At 39.5% G+C, this 24,674-nt stretch overlaps 1 protein-coding gene across 3 annotated transcripts in view; it reads left to right on the top strand.

The window, feature by feature from the left end:
* The window catches only part of Wge (winged eye), a 52,660-nt gene extending 32,568 nt beyond the window's left edge, over positions 1 to 20,092 (top strand). The window contains exons 8-21 of one of the 3 annotated variants that reach the window (XM_071700341.1): positions 982 to 1,236; positions 2,318 to 2,428; positions 2,517 to 2,738; positions 3,072 to 3,235; positions 3,802 to 4,452; positions 4,559 to 6,585; positions 6,820 to 7,129; positions 7,304 to 7,513; positions 7,601 to 7,930; positions 8,276 to 8,662; positions 9,370 to 9,598; positions 9,704 to 10,145; positions 10,431 to 11,415; positions 11,916 to 20,092. In XM_071700341.1, the coding sequence (XP_071556442.1) occupies positions 982 to 1,236; positions 2,318 to 2,428; positions 2,517 to 2,738; positions 3,072 to 3,235; positions 3,802 to 4,452; positions 4,559 to 6,585; positions 6,820 to 7,129; positions 7,304 to 7,513; positions 7,601 to 7,930; positions 8,276 to 8,662; positions 9,370 to 9,598; positions 9,704 to 10,145; positions 10,431 to 11,415; positions 11,916 to 12,137 (6,545 nt within the window). In that variant the 3' untranslated portion in view covers positions 12,138 to 20,092. Of the gene's footprint in view, positions 1 to 981; positions 1,237 to 2,317; positions 2,429 to 2,516; positions 2,739 to 3,071; positions 3,236 to 3,699; positions 4,453 to 4,558; positions 6,586 to 6,819; positions 7,130 to 7,303; positions 7,514 to 7,600; positions 7,931 to 8,275; positions 8,663 to 9,369; positions 9,599 to 9,703; positions 10,146 to 10,409; positions 11,416 to 11,915 lie in introns of all 3 variants that reach the window. The other 2 variants (XM_071700340.1, XM_071700339.1) reach the window with 2 other exon arrangements.
* Positions 20,093 to 24,674: the final 4,582 nt, after the last annotated feature.

Genomic DNA, 24,674 nt, shown 5'->3' with positions numbered 1-24,674 from the left:
GTACGATTGCCGCTTTTTATATCGAGTATGATGTCGAGTATCTAAAAGGAATATTATGTGACCAAATATTAGTGTTAAACTTGGACAAACTTGTGCGCTTTTACAATATTTTTGTTTCAGTTAAAAGGATATCCCTTTTTCGAATGAGCATACCCCCCAGTTGCATGCAATATACACGGTATCCAATTACGCAGCATATTCTCGTAGCGCGATCGTTCAAGTTGCAATCCTAAAGCGAATATTAAAGAGAGCTCGCTTAGATTTGCTGGTGTATATTCGAAAATGCATTGGTCGCGCTTGAAAAAAATCTTTAATATTACATTATACTTTCCCAATTTCCAACTTTTCTACACTTATCGCTTTCAGTATCAATGTCGAGGAACGAACGATTTTACCTGCATCGCCTCGTATCTTGAGCGTAATTTATTGCGAAAAAATATCCGCGCTATTACTGCAGCCTGCGGCTATTATTTTTATGACGATACTTCTTCGAAAATGACGCCTTCGACATTGATAGAAGAGAATGCAGAGATTTTGTATAGATTCTAAGTAATGGACTTTTAATCGGTATAAATCTCTCTGAAACTTTTATCAATACAACAAAATTATCAGTATACGATCTTTTTGTTTCGATATCCTATTCGAGAGTTCTTACGCTTAGCTATATTATCTTAAAATTTGCAGAAATCTCACGATTTCGATATTTTAATCCACTTTATAATGTAAATTTAAAAATTTGATCGACCATACCCAACAGACGTTCGAATACCGAACCTTTCGAACTAACGCTCATCTAATTTCTAATTTGCATCTAATCTACATCTAATTTCTCTAATTGCTAGCTTTTATTGTCATTTGGTGGAAAGGGAGCCCCGTCTCTGTAGCTTAGAAGCTTCCCTGCCACCGATGACTACTCCCCTCGATCTCTGCCGATCTTTAGTAGTGGATGAATCCCGATGAACAAGCCTGGGTCCGTTGTAGGTTCCAGCACGGCCATGGCGGTAGGCGGCACTACCCTGGTGCACTGCGGAGGGCCTGGAGGGGAGGATCGTGCGGCCCACCTCGCTGCCATTCCCTCCGGGGCTCTCGCGCCCTCGCTGAGCCTGAATTCCAGTCTGAATTCCGGCCTGAATTCCACCCTGGGCAGCATCGGTGGCGGACCGGCAGCCGCGGCCGATACGGCCGCCGCTGCTTGGCCGCCCACACTGTGGCAGTATCCGGCTACGGCGGCCGCAGGTGGGTAATCCGCGGCCGAACGTCATTATAAAAATAGTAGAGCGATCTATGCGAAACCACCCTCAACCCCGTCAAATTAAGCCCGAGAGATGAACGAAATCTGCGATCGAACGAAATTTCATACCTCGGGATAGATAGCTTTTTAGCTCGGGATAGATTATAGCTATAGTTATGCCGACATTCGAAAGTCGAGATGATTGGGGATTAACGAATTAGATTTTACGCGAGAAACACGAAACTGCGAGATAATTACGAGTCTCTCGGTATCGATCGTGATGAAACAGTTTTTGCATAAAATTCTGTTAATGCTAATAAAATCATACTTGTTCTGTACCGACACTCTCCGCGTACTTGATTATTTACCGAAGTAAAATTTAATGAAAGAGTGGCGCGCACCAGTGAGAAACGCATCACACGGAGTATTTACCTACACGTGAATGCAAATTCGCATAATGTTCATTTTTTGCGACATAAGCGGGTCGCGTGCATCAATGAACAAAGGTTTCGAATTAATTAACATCTCGCGATGTGTATATATATCATATATGCGCATCTATCAGCACGAGGGATTAACCGGGCCACTAACGAGCGACCCTACACAATTTCGGATCGAATTCACCCCTCACGCTGACCTCCCCGCCCCGGCCTCGCTGACCGAGTGACATTTATCCAAATAACGTTGAACTACATCGCCCGGTCTGCAGCTCGCGCGCGTATTTTCGCACCGTGTAAATCATTCACTCATACCCGTTTAATTTAATTCGTCGCTCGATGGGCCTTCGGATAGAGACAAAAATTCACGCGTTAAAGCATAGAAGTCGCAGAGCCAACCGATTTTACGCTCTTTGCATATTTAAATAATAATAGTGGTAATAGTAATCTCTTCGTGATCTTGGACGAACGAGAATTACGATATAAAAGGTTACAAAAAGGTTAAACAAAAAGAACGTCTGAAAGAAGAATGACTCAGATATTCTTTAGGCTTTTATAGTGAATTATAAATATAATTAAAGCACGTGTGAAACAATCGAAATTAATGTACGGTTTCATGGAGGATGAGAAATTGATATTGCTTTTACAGCGATGCCAACGGAGCCGGTCGGCTTTCCGCAGATGGGTTCCGGGCTGCAAGGTGGATTACAGTTAGTCCGCGATCCAACGACCGGACACATTCTCCTTATTCACGCAGCGGGTAATGCGGAGAAACACGGTTTCTAAATATATCCCTCTTAACGCGCGAGCAGCGAAAATCAATTTTGCATTTTTTTCCCTCCCGACAGAACAAATGCAGCAGGCTCTGGTGTGGCCGAATTACTCGAACCACAACAGTAACGTTGCACCGCCGCCACTCCTATTGCCGCCGCCTCCACCCTCGATACAGCTTCTTGGTGATATCGGCGGCGCGCGATTAGTGCTGACTGAGAACAAAAGGAAACAACAAAGCGCGATGCCGATAGTAAAGATCGAGACGGAATGCAGCAACAGTCCGACAACCATAATCAGTACGTAAGACCACTTTTCTTAACAAAGAAAGTTGGGGACAAAGAAAGAGCTTTTTTTTCAAGAGACATGAATATAGTATGGTAGCTATGATTAGAAAAAAAGTAACTTAAGATAAGATACGATTTGTTTTAACACTTAAAATTCTGAAAAGTTTAAAAATTCCACGCTACCTAAAATGAAGTAATACGGGTTAAGATTAATTCTTCCAAATTTTTGGAAGAAATAACCGAGCCAAGTGATCAGTAGTTGGATATACTACTGGTGCAGCGAATCGTTCGGTTATATTTCATACGTTACACAGCCGCGTTAAGACGTTCCTCAATCTTCCGCAGCGTCCACCGAATCGTCGAAGACCGCCTTGCAAAGCATGACGTCCATGACGGGCGCTCTGGTACCGGACGCAGCCCTGGTTACCACGCTGCATTATTACCCTCAAGCGCCGGCGCTGGTGCAAATCAGCCAGGCCGAGCCTACCACCACGCACTGTAGGTCACAGGTAGGTAACATCACCTTTCACCAGGGTTTAAACACCGTGCGCGCCTGTACCGAGGCGCGCGCTCGCGGTATGCAGCGCGCAACACGAATTATTGCGCGACCGACCGGCTAGCCGGCCGGCCGGCGCAATATCTATGCAGATAGCGATGCAAATCGGGTTTGCCCATGATTAATACAATGTGCCACAACGTTTCCACATTATGCGAATGGCTGGACCGCGCCCGGAGTTTGACGTAATTACCGCTGCGCACTGCACCGTACTTCCCCCTCTCCCGTTCTCCCGTTCTCACCCGAAGGTCTTTCTCTTTTGGTTTTCCTCGTGTGAAACAAATCTAACGATATATCTGCGCGGAACAATAACTAAATCTTGACTTTAAAAAATTGGAGAACGCCCGTCATACAAGAGTGTATGAAAAAGAAATTCTCGACGTCTTTTTATTTTTATTTTTATTATTTTTTTTATAGTACTTTTATGCACGAGAAATTAGAGAGGACTTTAATAATAATAAAAAAAGAAAAAGAGATTCTTTGAGACTACGAAAATATAAGAATAAAATTTTCGCGAAGGCCACGTCGCCGGTCTCGTGTCTGACACCACCCCCGGAAATACCGGCGACGATTCATGCGATCGAGCCATCGTCATTCGGGGTTCAGGACGCCTCGAATCAAACCGACGCGCTCGAGGACACCGAGGAGAAGCAGGAGGCTCTCGTGAAGCAGGAGCAGAACCTGAGTCCCTGCCAGGTCGCGTCTCAATCTACGGGGACGAATCTAGCCGCCGCGAATTTCGAGATCGTGCCATCGCCGACGGAGAGGATCTGCAACGTCGTCCGAATCACGACGACTACGACTACGGTGAACCCGACGGTATGCGGCATCGTAACCAAAGTGGACAAGGCGGAGAACACGATCATCAACATGGCCGATTGCGCCAAGTACTCGGCGAAAGATGGGAAAGGTCACGCGAAGGCGATTGAGCACGATACTCGCGGTGACGAGGAAGCTTGCAAGGGCGACAAAGTGACGCCTGTCTGCAGCAGGGGCAGCAGGCTCGGTACTAGGATCATCGAGATCACCGAGGAGAATTGTGATAGCTTCCACGAGAACCTGGAGTTCTTCGCAAGGAGAAAAGACGTAAATCAAAGTGATCATCGAGATGATTATTCCAAGGACGAGGAGAAGTCTCTTGCGCAAGAAGCCAACACTCATGAAAAGGAGGTAAGCTTTCAATTATTTAACATTTTCTATATACCGTAATTATTTTGTAACTCGTTCCGCTCAGGACATCTTCTGGTGTAATATTTAGAATTGTCCTACTTTTCAGGCCGAATCGAAGATCATCGATGCTTCGGAGAACATTGAAATTCATCGTCAAACATGCTCCAGAACATCAGAACCGCCGATCGTCAATGAGACAAAGTCAAACGTAGCCGATTCGACGGAGTCGCCGAGAGTCAATTGCGAGAGTTGCGACAAGAACCGAAATACCTCGAGCGGCGAAACCCGGCCTCAGATCACGGTTAAGTCTTTCGACATGCCTAATATCGATTGCGACGATCAGGAAGTGCAACAAGTAGCTATCAAGCAAGAGGCCGACGACAGCTGCTACGAGGTGTGCTACGATTCGTCTCAGTGCGAGCCAACGTCCACCAGCGAGAGATCCAGATCCAGTTGCGAGAAAGCGTCGCAGGAAGCAACGAAGAGACATTCGGTGGAGAAGACTCACCATCCGGGCATCGAGAACGTGGTGGAGAAACTGAAGAAAAATGCGGCGGCTTTGCAGGAAGCCGCGCTACCTAACACCCATCAAAAAATCGAGGAGTCTATGGAAAGATCGAATGTAGAGATTGTTAAGCCGCGGAGGTACTCCGAAACGATACCGAAGAAGTTGCATCTTCTAAGATCATGCCAGAACTCTCTGGACAGTAGCACGATCGATACAGAGATCTCTTCCTCGCAAACCGCGATGTCGGAGCAGCATATTAGAGATCAATCGGGACGACACTCGCCTCAAAACAACAGGCATTTGACCACTAGCGACACGTCCGGCAAGTGCCCGCTTAACGAGAACAATAACGACAGCAGGAGCAACAACAATAACATCAAGGCGTTCGAGGATAAAAAATTGCTAGCGAAAAATGAGAAGAATGATATTACCGTCTACGTTAAGCCTAAGACTGTCTGGCGGTGCGAGGTGCAGCCATTCGGGAAACCCAATGTGACTCGTAAATCCGATCACGTCGAAGACGCGTCTTCGGAGACGATATCCAGGGTACAGAAGCAAAAGCCAGCCATTGATGTGAGTGGTCTCGAATTGCTGTCGAACAGCATCGAACAGTTGGAGCAACGGGTCGGCCAGCCGGAGCATCAACAAGTAGACACGGACGTCGAGAAGTCGCCTGTTAAAACCAAACTGATAAGTCAGCAGAGTGAGAATAATAATAATAACGTCGGCAGTCCTCTCGGCTTGCTCTGCGCCCTGGCCGAACAGATTATGGAGGTGGGCGACAAGGTTCCCCGGAAATTAAACCTCGAAAGTTCGGAAGAGATCTCGCACGCCGGTAGATTACTGCTGAATCTGGGCAGAAGCGGCTCTCTCGAGAAAGACGAAAGCAAAAGAAAGTATATTGAGACTGACGATCACCGTTCCAAGCGATTCAAGATCAACAATCACGAAGAGGAAACTAAGAATGCATCGCTGAATTATTACGAGAAAGATATCGAAGAAAGGACAACGGAAGTTAACGAACGAAAACAGGAGAGTGCTCTGAAACCGAAAGAAAGTACTAAGAATATGGATAATTTCTCTGAGGAGAAAATTAATAAGATCACTGATGAAAAAGCTATCGACTCGGAAGAACAATCTCTCAATAGAGCCGATGAAGGTTATTATTCCAGTACAAAGGCCGCTAAAAATCTCCAAGTTCTCTCGGATACAACACCTAATAATTTACAAAATGATGACGCGCTTTACGATAAGATCGCGAGAGAGGACAACCTGTCGGATTCGGAGGGCGAAATATTCGATTCGAAGGTCCTGTCTGAACAGTTAACGAGCTGTGAAATTAGAAATAACAAGCGTAAACTATCCGTCGACGAGAGAGACCCTCACGACTACAAAAACGCTCGAACAAAGTTAGAGGCGAAGAAGTTCATAGCCAAGAAAGGAAATCGCGATAACGAGGACGACTGGCCGAGCATGAACGCCACGGAACTTGACATGAGAGTCAGGATGGCCGACATTCAAAGACAATACAGAGAAAAACAGAAGGAGCTTTCCAAGTTGGTTCCGAAGAAAGATGACAAGAAGATCCCTGGCAGACCGCGGAAAAAGAGTCATTCTTCCACTAGGTGAGTGTAAATCAAAATAAAAAATTGTGTAATACAGAGAACTCATTTTTAATACACGTAATCTATTTTGAGACACGAAATATAAGATAGCAATTACCTTTTTAACAAGTTTGATAGATATAAACACAGGAATAAACTTCTTCGTCTCTAAAAATCGATTAAATTAGAACACAGTGAATTTTACATGTTAATTTTATTTCAATCTGAATAATTCGAAATTAACAATTTCTCCAGTTCTGATCACGGGCCATTATCATCGCCACCCGCGTTCGATCTTATGACCTCTCCGTCGCGAAAGTCGCCCTCGAGATCACCAGGATCACCGGAACCTGATAACGCACCCTCGCCGTTAGCTTCACCTGTTCTGACCATGCCGAGGTGCAACGTGAATCTCGTGAAACTTGGCGAGCCCAGAAGTCATATAAAACTTTTGGACAGTATACCCAGTATTCCGATACCAGTACCGCCGGTGACGTCGCCGATCCCAGTGTTACCTGGCTCCAGCAAAGCAACACCGGAGGATGATGAGAAAAGCACAGGAACGGTACGTAGATTAACATCATTCTAGATCTTTTTATTTATTAACGTATAAATTTTCTTGTTTATTCATTTATTTATTATTATTTAAATCTTATTATTAATACGACAAAAATATGGCAAAATAGAAGTTTTAGAAATGTGATTTTCTATTCGTTTATTTTTTTTTTCTATCTTTTAGCTGGGATACGACACGTCGTCACCAGCACCGACTGTCGCAAGCTCGACTTCTGCTTCCAAGAAGAGGAAAGTGGGACGACCGCGAAAACTTACGTGCACCTCGGGCAGCGTCAGACACTTGACAGAGACAATTGTGGCTAAGAAACCTAAGAGCAAGAGTTCTCTAGTGGGTTACGTATTATCTTCAAAGAACAGACACTTACAAACGAAGGTAACTTGTTAAGATTTATTTTTTTTTAATTCCTAAATATCTGCCATATATTATTGATTTTAAATGCAATGCCGTCCTTGTTTTCAGCAATGCATAAATAATAAAACCGGCTATACCCCGTTGCCATTCAAATCAAGAGTCTCTTCCCCGAAGCCACAAGCTAAGGTGCAAAAAGTTACGAAAATGAAAGCAAAGCCAGCGAAGCAAACTCCGCTGCACAACAAAAACGTGATCAGCTCGATTATCGCCGAAAAAGCAAAGCTAAGTCAGGAGGTGAAGCTTGAGAAGCATAGCGGTAAAATAAAACCGAAACTCAAAGCGGAGGTAAAGATGAAAAATTGGGAGGATGACGAAACCGACACGATACAACCCGAAAACGTTCCGCCTAAAGAGGCCGTAGTTCAACAACCTGTCAAGGTAATAAAGTCATTCCTACACTTTTTCGCACAATTTCGCAAATAAATAATTTCAAAAGAATTAGCAAGAATTGTATAAAATTATAAATTTCTAGTTTAAAAATACCTAAAAACTTTTATCAAAAAATATAAATTAAAAGAAATTTCAATAATTTTATTCTATAAGTTCTTGATGCAAATATTAAATAAAATCGCACTTTCAACAAACATAGGTCACATGTACGATTTTTAGTGGGTTACGCCTTAATGCACACACTTGTCATTTTACAGATAGAATTGACAAAATTAGCAAAAAACAAGTAAAAGGGACAAAACATTTTTTAATCATAAAATTTCACTGTATCAGGAGACGTCGATCGAATCTGCAGAACAGTCGGAGAAGGAACTGGAAAGCTCATGGCATGAGAAGTCGAAGAAGAAGAAACGGAAATCTAGTTCGTCGCAGTCGCCGAATCGTGATAAGAAGGAGTCTAAGCGGCGTAAATCCCTGGAGTGCAAGCAATGCGCCAAGGCAGCCGCCGCGAAGACTTCCGAGAGCATTGTCAGTCGGTGCAAATTGACGTCCGCACATCTGGCCATCGATCAGCTGCGAGTTCTCATGGCGATAGGCGGTCTCTTCTACGCGGGCAGGCTGAGCGCCGTGCAAGCGCCCGACGTTTACGCTATTACGCTGGACGGCGAACGCGGTAACAGACCGCATATTCATTCCAGGGAGGAGATCCTGAAAGATGCGGTATGGTCGACTTGACATTTAAATTCTGCCAACAATATCGACTCATTTAACTCGTTACCTTGTAACGAATCGCACGGATCAGAATCCAAATTCAACACACACGAGTCTGATACTCGTGGTGTCCCATCAATGTCCTGGCCAATTATGCAATCGTTACAATAGACCGACGTAAAACAGTCAATTCTGGCATAAACACGTAAAAAAGATCATAAGGCAACGAGTTAATACGCACAAAAATGTTGATATTACTAATTGCACAAAAAGGGTTGGTTGGTACTATATATTCACAGACGAATTATACTTATTTATACTTATGAGCTGTCATTAACACTTTGATGTTTCCGAAATATTAACAATATTTGTTAATACTACATATTTACCAAAATTTTATTCCTCTTTCATGACATAAGAGAGAAATATATTGTCACAGACAATTCTATAAAATTAGGATAGCTCTTAAAGACTCAAAATTCTTCTTGTTCTTGCTCAAGATTCTTTAAGAAGTGATCAAACCAATTTTTTACGATAGGCATCAAAATTTTACTATTCACTGATTACAGTATAATTCGTTTTTTTTAGCTTTCTGGTATTTACTTACGTGTTCGTACGTGTATTAAAGAAATAACTCATTCTTCATTATAGAGGGGAAATATGAAATATTTATAATAAAATATACCGAGAATATATAATAATATTTTATCGCGTAGATCGTAGAGGTATGTCCGACTTCGACGAAAGAGCTACCACCCGGTACAAGGCTATGCGCGTATTGGAGCCAACAGTACAGATGCTTGTACCCGGGAACTTCTGTGAAACCTATGGTACCTGATCCGCAACATGACGAGAAATTCGTCACCGTGGAGTTCGACGACGGGGACAGCGGTTTAATCGTCTTGGATGACATCAGACTTTTACAGCCTAATTATCCTGTCGTAGGCACGTGTCTCACGTATACGTATCTTTACGTCGCTCGAATCAGGACTCGGTCCTGATATGATAAAATCGCGTTTATCTCTTACTTATTTTCATTTTTATCTGCAGTGTACGATCCGAATCCTCTACTCTCACTGGGCAAACGGCGACGACAAACGTCAACTTCGGAGGACAAGCGTTCAACGAGCAATCAGAGCGTTCCATCGAACGGTCAAAGCGTTCCGTCGACGTCTCGGAGTGGGACGGCTAGCAACAGCAGCTTCGCCACGTGTCCCTACGTTTCTAACGTAGAATTAACAAACGGCAACGAATGCGCCGAGGCGGAGACCGAAACGAATGTCGACACGAGCAGTACGAGCGGCACGGAGTACCACAAAAAGAAGCACATGAAGAAAATAAAAAAGAATAGGAAACTACTTGAGGCTCAAGATGGCAAGAAGAAACACAGAAAGCATAGGTCCTGTAAAGAGCATCGAAGGCATAAGCACAGAAAACATCGAAAGCATAAACACAGGCATCATGGTAGCATTGGCGACGCGAACAGCATAAGGTACATATATATTATCATAATCTGTTGTATATCTATATGTGATTTATACTTTACATCGCAAACTATCGAAGATGAAGAAAATTTTATTTATAACAATGTGTGCTGCGCGTATAAACAAAGAGAATATAAAATTAAAATTTAAATATAATAATAATATTATAATTTATAAGATTCATTTTGAGTATGAGATCGTATTTAAAGTGAATCTTGTAAATTATAGATTAACCTTATTTTCGCTCTGAGCTTATCTAATATCTTTATTAGAAATGTTGAAATGTTTCTTAGCAATCGGGAGAACAGCTGGGAGCAGAGGAATGAGGAAGAAGCAGATTATCCGAATACAAGTTTCTCCGCTATCGAGGAGACAAGGTTGTCCGAAGAAGATGATGAAACTGAAGAATCATTAATAACTACTCAGAATGACAATGAAGATCAAGTGGAGCTTGAAGAACCGTCAGAACCAGTTCAAAAAGATGACGATGTTCAGATGGTATCAGAACCGTCGGAGCCCGTTCAACAGACTCAACCAGAACCTGAGAAAGAAGAACCTGTTCAGCTGACTCAGATAGAGTCCGAAGAACCATTAAAACCCGAAATTAGCGATGAGACTCAGATGGAATCTGAAGAAATCTCAGAAGAGGTCCAGGCAAACGACGAGGAGCCGGAGGAACCGACAGAACCAGTCGCGAAGAAGCTGAAGACACAGCCGAAGGCATCGACGAGCCGCGCCTCGACGAACCGTGCCGCGGTCAATCGCACTTTGACGAACCAAGCTTCAACGGTTTCGGCAGTTCGCGGTACGAATCGCGCCTCGGTGAATCGCGCTTCGACGAATCGCGCAACGACGAATCGCGCCTTGACGAGACACGCTTCGACGGTAAACAACACCTCGACGAGTTCTGGCACACCGACGAGTCGCGCCTCGAAGAATCGCGCCGCCAATCCGACAACTGTGGCCACCAACCCGTCGAATCCCGTCGAGACTCCCAGTCCGATAGCGCGCATGTTGCCTAACAAACGCCACTGGAAATGGGCGAGCAGCAGTCGCGTATCTGGCGGAAATCAATATTTCACCGCTATACGACGCGGCAGAGAAACGATAAACATAGGCGACAGCGTATTGTTTTATTCCTATCGAAAACCTCACGAGAAGCCTTACATCGGCAAGATTGTGTCGTTGTGGCTGAACCAGAAATTAGAGATGAGAGTCAGATCCCAATGGTTCTACCGTCCCGAGGAGCTACAACCGCCCTGCAGCCTAAACCCTCCGGTAATTTTTCTTTTATATATTTAAGGAAGAAACGCTTAGCGTTCGAATTTTCAGAAATATTCTTCTGAAGTTTTTGATCATTCTCTACTGTGATATCGGATTAAAGGCGAAAAATCATAGATATAAATTTATTTTTGCGCTATATATTAAATAAATTTTTTTTACATATAAGAAAAATATTTATATGATTTTCTGATATCATAACGCAAGTTAGAGTAAATGAGCCTTGAAAGTGGAAGAAGTATTTCTAAAAATTTAACTCAATGTGTACAAAATATATTGAGTATTAAAAAGATCTCAGTGAACACAATGTCTCAAATGGGGACATAAGACGTCATATTATGAGAAAACGTCTTGAAAACGTCTTAATGATGTTTTTAAGACGTCATATGTCCCGATTTGAGACATGCGCGTTGTCTGGCATCGCAAGAAATAATTCCTCTATCTTTAGATATCAGTAAATTCGAATAAAAGCAACTGGTAAATTTGTTTATTCACAGGGCGGCCTGTTTGAATCGAAGCACAGCGATTCGAACGACGTGCAAACGATTTCCCACAAAGTAATGGTGCTACCACTTGAAGATTATAATAAGATATTGCAAGCGTCGCACAGACATCAAAAGGGTTACGAGGACAACGATCCTTATTACTACTACGCCGGCTTTTATACGCATCCAACGGTAACTTATGCACCCGGCGTTACGGCTGTTCTAAATGAATGAGAACAGCTTAAGCTGACGATTAAGTTAGCCGGAATTACTTAATCGCGGTCAGCTAAACATAACTCTGCGAAATTTTCGATGCGACAACCGTTTAAAATGAACGGCTCTCTTTTATTGCGGAGGAAGACAAACTCTTGGAAGCTTATAGCCAATATGCTGATAGAAACGTAGGCGATACGTTACACGCAAGAGATGAAATTATTTCTCCACGTCCTTATTATTGCGAGAGCGTTGCTCATTGAGTCTACAAGGCACAAGCATTACTTCATTCGCGAAATACTTAACAAAACGATTGTTCTTCAGAACAAAAAACTTATTTACCATCTGATGGTTAAATTTATTTTACCAGACTCGAAGGGTCTTAATTTCTTCATTGATTAACAATAGCATTATTTCATCTATTTTTTCCGTCGCATTTCTTATGCAATATGAAAATGTCTTTTCGTCGTATACATGACATACGATTAAATATTTCATCGATCTACTTAAGATCGTTAAAAAAATTAAAAGAAGCATATTATCCTTAAACGCGCACGCGACCTAAAATGGTGTAGATTGGCGAACTTCGTAGCCTGCAACTTTTAAAACTCCATAACAGGCAATACTTGTGCCTTGTTCAAAAATTCCTCCCATTGAAATGCGATCCGACTGCCGTTCGGTTTCTGTGAATTTCCGAATTGTAATTACGCTTACATTTTGCTAGCAGGAGAGAGAGAAAGAGAGAGAGAGCGAGAGAGATCGAGAGAATGAGAGAATGAGAGAAAGAGAGAGAGAGAGAGAAAGAGAGAAAGAACGAGAAAGAAATGGATCGATGCAATAATCACACTAAGTGGCATTAAACGCGGAAGTGATTGATATAAAAAGTTATTTGCTGTACATATTGTAAATATGAATTTAAGAACGTGTGTCTAACACTTGCGTGCACACACTCGTTGATGTAAATCGCGTTACAAAAGCGGTAGATTCAAGTTTATACAGCTTAAGTTTTAAGTCGTAAGTTAATGACCCGAGTAACAATAACGTTTCGATATTCGAATAACAAAAAAAAAGGGGAAGTACACACTATTTTCATGTTCGGAGAGTCAAATTTTTTTAACGAAAAAATCAATGGAAACAACGTACGATAAATAATGATAATGTAACTTGGCTAAAAGATGAGATGAAGATATGAAGATGATATTCGAGTCATTCTTTATAGAGATATACAGCTTTTAGAGAATTTCACTCGATTTGTCGTAGTGGATCGATAACGAACACGAGCATGTCGTGTTTTTACTTCGCTAATCGATATATCTTCTAACGCGTTTGTAGAATAGACATTTGCATACCTTGCGATGCAGTCAGATGCTTTGACCTGAAATATCGCGGATGTAACGAGCAATAAAGAATTAATCCCATCAAAGCTCGCAAGAAAATCAATTATTTAAATAACAGGCAGTACGCTGAGTTTGAGATAGCGCCCGAGGGATAGAGAAAGCCGCTACAACGATAGAGAAGTAAAAACGTTAACGCCAAATTAACTGGAGGAGAGAACCAGACGAATTTTCTTAATGAAGCTTAACGAGATGTTAAGATATTGAAATGCAAATTTACGGTATGCATCGGATAACGTAGCGATAAGCTTCCGTCGAAACGATAGTAAAGGGATAAGTAACCTTTACTTATGGGGATTAGGGTGATTCGACGATATCGATTCGTATTAGAGCTTATGTAAATCTGACTCGCAAGACTCGGGCCTAAATGATTGAAAAATGTACTTACAAAGAGAGCTCGTGATACGCGACTTATTGACTCATTTTATAGTTTACGAATAGAGAGCAGATAAACTTTAAATAGGTAAGTGAGAATGCTTGTTGAATTATAAAGAAATAAACCACGAAGTTGCTCCTGCAGACACGCAACTATATTTAACATAATCCGATAACTGTAGAGTATAAATATATAACTGAACCCGAAGTCGCATGTCACGTGCTCTTTGTTAAATAAAAATACCACACTCGCTTCTTGTACTATTTTCGCTTAAGTGTCAATATGTCAATTAGCTTGATAGTATTTGTTTTCCCCTTTCCCTCTAATAGAAAGAAATTCTGGTATACAGACGTAGTGATACGAAATAAGGTGCTATATGTCGAAAGATAATTTTTTTTTTTTTTTTTTTTCAAAAAAATGAATATATTTAATCGAAGAAATTCGAAAAATATCGTTTCTTTTTGTTTTTTAATTTTAACAACGAATCGGAAAAATTAGTTAATCCTAAAGGACAGTTTCTTTTATGACGTCCACTTTTAGATATATTCACACGCAATGCGTTACGTTCGGCAATGAATGCGGCAAACACCGTTTGCACTTTCAGTAGTTAGAGATACATAATTATCGTATCGTTAACGTATTAACTCTTCTAATGTTGTGAGATTTTTTTACGTTGAAGACTATTGAAAGAGTTGAATTACGGTCAACATTTGTGGGGCAAGCTCGCTCCGTTGCGAGAAAGATACGAAACGAAAAATATTCGCTAAATTAAAAATAACGAACTAATAACGTTTGCTAAAACAGAGAGGTGTAAATCTCAAAACATAAAATTTAACATTCGGTCTTTATGTGTTTGCAGTTATATTTACTCGCCCTCGGAGCGTTTGTCAGTTACTTTTGACAATGGATGGATGAGATTATTCGTATGAGAATATACAATCGAGTTTTAGCAGAGTACAATTCCATAATAATAATAATAATAGAATCGCGTTGCAAGAGAAACGCTTCGATCGTAGTTTCTCATCTTCTCCATTTGCCGGGATGTTTGGATTTCGCTGAGGTAGATTTTCGGGCTGGCCGAAACTCTTGAAGACAGCTCTTTTATAGATATAATTTTTAGAGCATTTTATGTGAGAAAAAAATTTTAGTGTTATAGAGATGATAAACGATCCTTCAGGCAGTCGATCAATTTTCCTAAAAAATAAAAAAGTAAAAATTTATACACGAAGTTAACGAAATTATAAATTTCCTTATCGCGACAGCATGACATTTTAATTGCGTAAGATTTATGGGAGATTCAAAAACGCGGCAAATGAATAATAGACGTGGATTAATCGACTTCCAGAAGAGATTCAGTTTTTTTGAATAATCATAACACGATTTCATCGAAATTCCGAGAATGGTCCGGCGAAGTCTTATCGCATTTTCTCGAATGAAACCTGTACAATACAGAGAGAAAATGTCCGAAAATCGCTATAGCGTGTACTATAATACTATAATACTAGCGTAGAGAGCCCTTCGAAAATTGAACTGGTAGGAGTGTGAAGTACAAACTGAAGACACAATAAATACGCGCGCGAGTGATACGGATAATCGAGAAACCGAAAAAAAAGGATTAAGAGGTACTTATATGCGTAAAATATGGTAAATTTTTCTGTGTAAATATTATACCTAATAGAATGCTCCGTTGTGTACATATGGCGCGCTGAGACTGCGCGGTGTTTCACGCCGTGTCGCTTTTAAAGATATTTTTGACGGTCGAATTTGATCCACTGTATAGAACACACGATTCAATCATGTAGTACGTAAAAAAAATATAAATACGTGTGTATAATATATAGTATTTTTTCATGAAGGGTCGCAACGAGACGACGACGACGACGAGTCGGCCAGGCTTTTTAAATATAATAAAAAGGGAAGATTTTAATCGTGCCGTTGACGATGCACCAGTAAGCTTCCGTGAGTGGTTACTGAATGTCTAGACAGTGATTGGGCGGACGTAATCAGGCCTTATCGAAAAACCTCTAGAGCATTGGCCCTAAGAACACCGAGATCGGCCGAGCAGCGCTTTTGCCTTTCAGCTTTTCATCTCGACTTTTCGTGTCAATAAAAAAATGTTACAGAGTAAATCGTACAATTATTTTCTGTCTCTCGTAAAAAATGCTTAAAAATGTATGCTCGCGGTACGCATATTTAGAAGCGTATAGGTCGCGGATTTGCATACGGTCGATACCACGGCTACGTGTCGCCGGAGTAACTACCCCTTCGTAGTAACTATAGTCGTCAGATAAAAATAAAAAGATCCTGAAACAGCAGCTGTGCAAAGTGGCCCGCCTTTCTCCGCTTGGGTATAAGAGCGTATAACCGATAAGGAGCTCGGTGTTCTCGGGGAGGGCTAAGCATGGATGATGGTGGTGAATTATACGGTACCTTCTCTCTGCGCAAAGAACGCGCAACGAGTCGCAATCTTTCTACACGCTTGTAGTAATATTATAGCGCCGGTTATTAATATTTTATTAATTACCATTAACCGCGAAACGAGACGTAGCACTGTGCGAAATATATATATATTTACACATATATATTTTATACAGTGCTACATACATACACACCCGTTATATATTCTGAATATTATATATTTTTACTGTGTAATTATAATAAATTGCTATACAATTACTAATTCAATCCTGAACGCGTAATTCACCTACACAAATTAACGGGTCAACATTCGATCCATTCGAAATTGCCATGAAAATGGAAATTCTGTCCATCAGCTGGTCTGGCTTTCCGACGTGCCGCTTTTGGACCGCTGCTGCATCCGCGAACGTTACGAGATTAGCGTTCGCTTTTCGAGGTTTTTGTAAATATGTAATTAGATCATAAAAAGAGAAAAAGGGAAAGAGCGAAAGAGAGAGAAAGAGAGTGTGTGAGAGAAATTAGAAATATTGATGTTTTCGATGTTCGATCGTTCTTTCTATACGACGCGTGATTAAAATTCGTCTATAAAACCCTCCGCTTCTCCCTGCATCTTTCAGAAGACGGGGAAAGCAAATTAATATTAATAGATCTCTAAATATCGATATTCCGCGTCCACTTATATCGGATTTTGCGTGGAATCGAGCAGTGATGGGAATCCAAACGTTTTCGAGAACTTTTATCAACAATGAAATACAATCAATACGCGTTCTAATAAAAATCGGAAATTTAAGAATCTTTATCGCAGATTTTCCATCTAGGATGTAAAAGTCGGATGTGAATTATGTCCCACACATGATATCGCCCTACACATGAATTATTAATATATTTCAATTTCGCGATGACAATGAATTATATCCTATACATGATATTGTTAATATATTTCAATTTCGCGATGACACTCCCATGTCATTGAATAGTAAAATTCGTGTGATGTAAAAGTATGATTTGAGAATTACAGTACACGATTAATTTGTTTAACAATACTTTGTTTAATTAGTTTTCTACAATTTTCTACTTTTAAAAACAAATTCTTATATTTTTGAACGATATCTGAATATATGAAGCATTCCATGCCAAATCAACCGAGGATTTTCCTCGACCATTTTTTATTTGGCCGAAATTTTTTTGTGTTTTCATACGAAATGAAAGTAGTTTATATGATTTTTTTTAGATTTTTATCTCTACCCATACTAAGTTATGGATTTAAAAAAAAAATGCAGTTTAAAATTTCAAATGCCTGTAACTTTAAGAAGAAAAAAAAGATATTGTAAAAAAATAAGGTAATCTTTTTTTTCGTTTTTTACTGTACTTTTCGAAGAAGATATCGGAAAAATTTTTAATAGACAATATGACTGTTTTTTTTTAGGATTTAAGTAAAAAATGTTTTTTTCTCAATGCGACCGTTTTGATTTTTTTCAAAAAAATCTCAAATTCTAGACTTAGTTTCGAAATTTTTAAGCCATTGATGAAGATGGGATTTCAATAACTTCGATTTTTTAAGGGACTTTTTCTTCATTTTTTTTCGAAAATAATTTTTTTAAAATAAGAGACTACCGATGGCTATCAAAAAATTTGATAAATTTATAGACAGCAATCCTGAAATTTCGATCTATAGATAAAGAGAAAATTTGAATATATTCTATTTTTTAATTGCATTTTTACTTATTTTTATTATTGAATTACTTTTTTTTTTAATGAAATATTATAAATTGGGGAATTTTAACAGATAGCATGTAACAATTAAATTATATAGTTAATGAAAAAAAAACACGTATCTGTAAAAATAGCAATTAGATTTATTTGAAAATAAAGTAAATAAAAAAAATAAAAATTAAAAATAAATATAAAATAAATCAAAATTTATAATATTCCATTTAAAAAAAAGTATTCATAGTTCTTCCTTGAGGAATAAGGATTCCTTGTTCCTTATTAGTTATTCTACATTTCATTAACCTTCCTTGATCGATCAAGGAACCTTAAAATTTATGAAGTGTAGAATGAGGAACAAGGAATCCTTACTCAAGGAAGGACTATGAATACGGCTATAAGTCTAGAATATGTGAGATTTTTTTGAAAAAAAAATCAAAACGGTTGCATTAAGAAAAAAAACATTTTTTACTTAAATCCAAAAAAAAAACAGTCATATTGTCCATTAAAAATTTTTTCGATATTTTCTTCGAAAAGTACTTACAGTGAAAAACAAAAAAAAAAGATTACCTTATTTTTTACAATATCTTTTTTCTTCTTAAAGTTACAGGCATTTGAAATTTTAAACTGCATTTTTTTTCCATAACTTAAGTATGGGTAGAGATAAAAATCTAAAAAAAATCATGGAAGCTACTTTCATTTAGTATAAAAACACAAAAAAATTTCGGTCAAATCAAAAATGGTCGAGGAAAATCCTCGGTTGAGATTTGGCATGGAATGCCCCATATATATAGATACTCCTATATATATATTATATATATATCTTTTTAGTACTTATTTTTGTTTGATGAACGTGCATTTTGTTCACATTCACCGGAGTATTTCCTTCAGTAAATAAGAGCAAAAGAATTTTCGCTCCCCTTTATTCATACGACTCAATTATCGCTCGAAACTTTCTGGCCAAGGTTGCTAGGAACAAGCAGTGCATCCGTTCCCGAGCAAGTCTGATTTATCTGGCACGTAGCGGGGCCGAAGTTTGCCCACGTCTCGCCCCGTAAACGAACTTCGAGATTAAGTCTTTTCGTTCATGTTCTACCAATCAATAGATAGCAATAGGCGGTAAGTATTCCGACATTATTTTCCCGCAATTTCATATCCTCCCGATAAATACGCGACTAATTGAATTCCCATCACTGTGGCTAGTCGTCGAGCAACGTACGGCGGCAACGGCGCGGCGGCAGCAGTAGCAGAGTAACAGCAGCAGAGCAGACGCGCAGCACCTTGTACAAACACGCATTTTACGGTAGAACGGAAAGGGCGAATGAATTTTAATAACATGCCGCGCATAAAAGGAGCAAAACGGCGAATCGATTCGAAGTGGCTCTATCTCTCGCGCGCACGCGCGCGCGTGCGAGAAGAAAAAGAAGCGGCATTTTAGATCTGTATAAAAAGAATCGAGATTGATTATATTTTTAAAAGCAATTCGCGTTTGATATCCGAGGAAAAGTATTTCGAGCACGTGCAAAAATTTCGTAGGAGGAGACGCGACGTTAGATAAAGAGGGAAGATAAAGCGAAAGAAGAAGAGCGCATCGTTTCTCCTTCTATCTTGTACTTTCAGAAAACGTGCCTGTATGTGGGCGGTTTGATACTCACTAAGGACGACGTGTGTCGCGAGATAAGAATTTAGGCCGCGAGGTTCTCTTCTATTTGTGTGCTTCTAGAGACGAGAGACACGTAGTCATTGTGTGCCGATTGTCTTTAATATTAATGACCGATCAATTCGTTCGTCGCTCCATTAATCCACTCGCTATTCCGAATCTATATGATCCGTGTCGTGAACTGACACGCGAACGCACATGAGATATACAAAAAATATACGCATACAGACACATGCATAAACAGATCTGTACATACACCTGTATGATTAATTATGAGATTTTAGAGAGATTAAGTGAATTTCGACCGGAGAACTTGGTTACGAGCGAGCGCGCTAATGTCACGCGCAGACACACATTCTTCTTTATTTTTGTCATACCGATATCTGGTCGATAATAAAGTGCATATTAGACGAGTGAATAAGTAATTGGTATCTGTCAATTTCGCAACCCTATATGCCTGTTCCTAGAGCGTTTATTCATATCGCTTTGATTTGAGTAAACTGATGGCTTTGAACTTTCTTATGCGCATATTAGAACACGAAGAAGTCAGATTAATTTTAATAGAGCAATAATAATTTCATTAGTAATGAAAGAGTAATAAAAACTATTAGATGTATTAATAAATGATCTCCAGCGCGGCAGCGGAAACGTTTGTTTTTTTTATCACAGACAAGAATCTTATTAAGGTTAAATGCGAGTTATTTTTCGCGACTTTATTCCTGCCCCAGCTGGTATTGTTTTTCTAATTATTCGAATATTATTTGTCACGCGAATGCAAAAAAATCTTTCTTAATAATCCTGAAATCGTTGCTATTGAAAATTAATTAATCGGGCGATGGATAAGCAAGACGAACGGCAGTTAGCGAGAGAGTTATTGGAATAAGTAGCGGAAGAGAAATTACAACCCTCCTTTCTCTACTGCGTGATAAAGAAAAAGAACGACCCATAACGAGAGCCATTTTCAAGCAGTGCTTCCAATATGTCCAGGATGGAAACGACCATAGCGCTCTAATCGAGCTTGTCCTACTTTCTCGCACCTTCTGGACCTTTTGTACTGTAAATGTTACTGCCGTAATAAAAAGTTACGTATACGCTGCCGCGGAAACACGGTAAAAGACAACCGCGTTTATGCGAAGTTACTTTAACCATGCGCAAAATCCTATCTAACTCATTAATGAAAATAATGAAAATTAATTGAAAACAAATTGGTAACGATTGTATTAACCGAAAATAATGTTATACATAAGAAATATTTGCTCTCGAAATTGTAATCGAATACTTTGTTAAATATAATTAATGGATACGGATAACGGTTTCTAATCATTCTGTTTCGCGAGTTTCTTGAATTATAAAGTGCAGACGAAATTTATATAAGTCACTGAAACTGAAGTTTGCACTCGAGATGAGTGGAAGGTACAATTATTATCATGATAATATATTACTCTAATTATCTGTAAAGAGCTGGCGAATTTGTCGTCGTTTTCAGAATAGAAAATCTATATAGTAACAGAAAATTAACGTAGAGACAAAGATTGTCCTAATTAGAAGCTCATGAATCCAAACGACCAATAACTGCGCGGTGCTCGCTAACTGTATATTTGGTTTACCCCAGTTTTCGTACAAATGTAAAACAAGCCGGTCGCATTGTAACGCGATGCGTTCTATCCTTGAACCACTCGCTCCTGCGAACGAAACGAAGCGACCCGCAACTTCCGGGACAAGAGGGAGAATGGCAATTAAAAATTCAGAAACGCCCGCACTTTTGTTCATCTGCGTATTATTGTTGCGTGTAATTAAGTCTGTCAAAACGCGGCACGTACGCCAATCCACGATAATTATCTCTTGCGAGATCAGTCCACTGAACTCGGGCAGTCATCATGCAGGAATATGATATCATTGATATCTCGTTTTCGCGGAGTTTTGTTTTGTACCGTCGTGAAAACACGGAATTACATCCGCGATCAAATTAAAAGTACTCTTCGGCTTTTCGTCTCGGTAATGGAGTTCGATTTCATGCGAAAACACAAATACGTTATGCGAGGATACTATCGCGCGTATCTCGCCGCCAATGAAGCGATCGCCGCGCGTGTGACCCCCTATTTCTCATCAGCGCCGACCTTCCCCGGCGGCGACTGATATAGAAAGCTATTGCAACAAATTGGATTTTAATTTAACTCGGTTACAAACATGTTCGCGCGCACACGTGGCGCGGATTGGACCGCCGCCAGATAATCGAGAGCTTAAATGGAGTTCGAATGGAAAACCGATTGTTCTTTGCAGGCCACGGCAGTGACGTCCGCCCGTGTCGGCCGTTGTTTCGTTTCGTACTTAACGTTAAAAAGCGCGTTGACAATTGTCCTCTGACCCGGGGGAGCGAGATGTAACGCGCGCGATCACGAACCCCTCGTTTAATTCAATAAGTGTCATAACAACGCGTGAGCGAGCGATATATCAATTAACAAATATAAAATCTGAGCTTATAGGACAAAAAATCAATTTATTCTTTTGCACTTTGAGACTATTTTATTCATTCGGTCTTTATTCGTCCTTAATATTTCGTGATCGCGATAAACGCTGTAATCGCGTCACTCCGCAATTTTTTCGTTCAATTGAACTTTTCGATTGCGGATCACGCGACAAACGCGCTTATCACACGCAAGAATGATGCACCCCACTATATTTAGTCGGCTACTAAACCGGATGACGCTTCTTGTTGCGGCGTATATTGTGCGGCAGCCGTGACAGATGACACGGATGGAGCGCCGACAATCGATTAATTTGCCCGCTCGACCACCGGCTACATCCACTTACATCCGACATTCGTTCGCGCCGCGACGCGACGCATGTATCGGCTAATCAGCGCCGATTTGTTTCGCCGATCGGATCGGAACGGCAGCGTCCGCGAGAGCGGATCGTCGCGTTATTTACAACCGGAGCGTGATTAAATAGATGGTGCATGATAAATATTTCTTCCTATCCGCGTATACGCTCTGTCGTATAGGTATTAAACGAATATTCTTGGAGATCCCAGTATTAAATGTCTTTCAACGTACAAAAATATAACTTATTCGACACAATGGCGAGAAAATACGTGAAGAAAATTGGAAATAGTGTAGATAAATAAATAATATAAATTTTGAGATTTCCAGAAATATGCAACTTATTTTACTGAGTATTGAGATACACATTATAAAGTCAAGTGAACCAAATTAAATAAGAATGAAATAAATAAATTGATATTTAACGAGGACACAAAACATAATTATTGGAAATGCGACAAAAATATCGCATAGTGCACTTAATAGTCACGACTGGAAAATCGCAGTCATTCAAAATAGAGTCGAAAACATCAAAAATATGCTATCTTATTCTATGTCATTGAAAATTCTATATTCGATTATTATTATAGCCAATTGCCCAATTTTAAAATCAATAATTTTAAATCGCGCTTTAAATTATAAATTCTTCCTTCATCACTCAAACTCCCAATCACGAGCAGTCAAAATTGAGCACCATTAGTTATATATCACGCGAATATAAATTATAAATACAGGCAATTTCAAAATTACCGAGATAATCTATAATGGCATAATTTTGCAATGGACCAACTGATCGTTAAGTGGATTAAACGCAAAGATTATCGCACATGTTCTCTGTGCAGATGAATAATAAACTTGAACTTTTTTTCCTCGTAAAAATCGAATATTAAATTTTTTAATTCTTGAACATAATATCTCGAAAATATCTCGAATATAATATTCATAACATTTTATTTGCGTTATGATAACAATTAGTCGCGTCGAATGAACGAGGCGGCCAGTATTAAGGTCGCTCGATAAAACGGAACGGTATCAAACGGTATCAAACGATCGCGAAATCTTGCGGGTCGATGCACCTGGCAATAATAATCGGATATCACGTAAACGATTCCTAATTATCGGTGCCACGACAAGCGCGGCAGGGCAGAACGGAATTTTATACGGGCAGACAAATCGTTGAGGGACATGCGACGAATACCACCCTTCATCACGATTAAGCACTGATACCCTTCGATATCAGAAGTGGAAATATATAAAAATAAATTTATTTAAAATATGTAACGCTAAAATAAAATTTGTACGTACAATTTATGAGATATAATAATTTTCGCAATTATACGGTCTAATCTTATTGATTAATTCTACGAAAGTTTGACTAACGAAATCCGTGCCGACATGCTGATAAGAATGTGCGAACGATCAGCTACGGGTATTCTACGATGACAATGAAAGATCTAATTAGATAACAGCAGTAGTGAATGAATAATGTTGTTGGTGATTAAAAGTGCAACTGCAACAACGGGTAACGAGATTCGTACTTGCTTCGTGTTAGAAATATCAGATGCGACGCTGTATAATATCAGTGCAATCGCAAATAACGAAATGTCAAGAGGACCGGAGCAAACCGGAGTTTGAAATATTCCGAGCAAAAATCTATTTGTGTTTCACATATAATGAAAAGAGTTAAAAAAGAAAAATCGATCAAATAAAATCAACTAATTTTCTGTTCATTAAATATTAAAAATATATATCAAGGTGTACATCGTCAACATAGTAGAACTAAATTATTTGCACAGAATAATTTTACAATTTTATTCATACGATATACAGCAGTTTATTTTATTCTTCAAACATTAATTTCAAGTTTTATTTTATCCGGAGCTATATTAATTTAAATGAATAATTACTTTAAAATGATGTCATAAAAAATTCCTTTTTTTTGCGACAAAGTGACTTCTCTTAAATTACTTCTGCAATAAAAATAATAAATCCGGACAATTAATTGTTTTCTAATTAATCGATTCGCATTTCGAACAACAGATATTTTGCCTGTATAATGTATAGGATTGGTAGCACTTGACATTTCTGACACTTTTCTATCTTAATTTGCAATCTAGCTTAGAATTCTTGACGTTTGATGAGTCTTATAAAAAATCGTTAAAAAAATAAAAGAAATTATTTCTC

The sequence above is a fragment of the Temnothorax nylanderi genome, unplaced genomic scaffold (assembly GCF_030848795.1).
Source record: "Temnothorax nylanderi isolate EJ_2023f unplaced genomic scaffold, tnyl_v1.0 TNYL_tig0022_pilon, whole genome shotgun sequence".
NCBI lineage: Eukaryota > Metazoa > Arthropoda > Insecta > Hymenoptera > Formicidae > Temnothorax > Temnothorax nylanderi.
The sequence above is the reverse complement of the archived record's forward strand: the minus strand, read 5'-3'. Positions and strand labels throughout refer to the sequence as shown.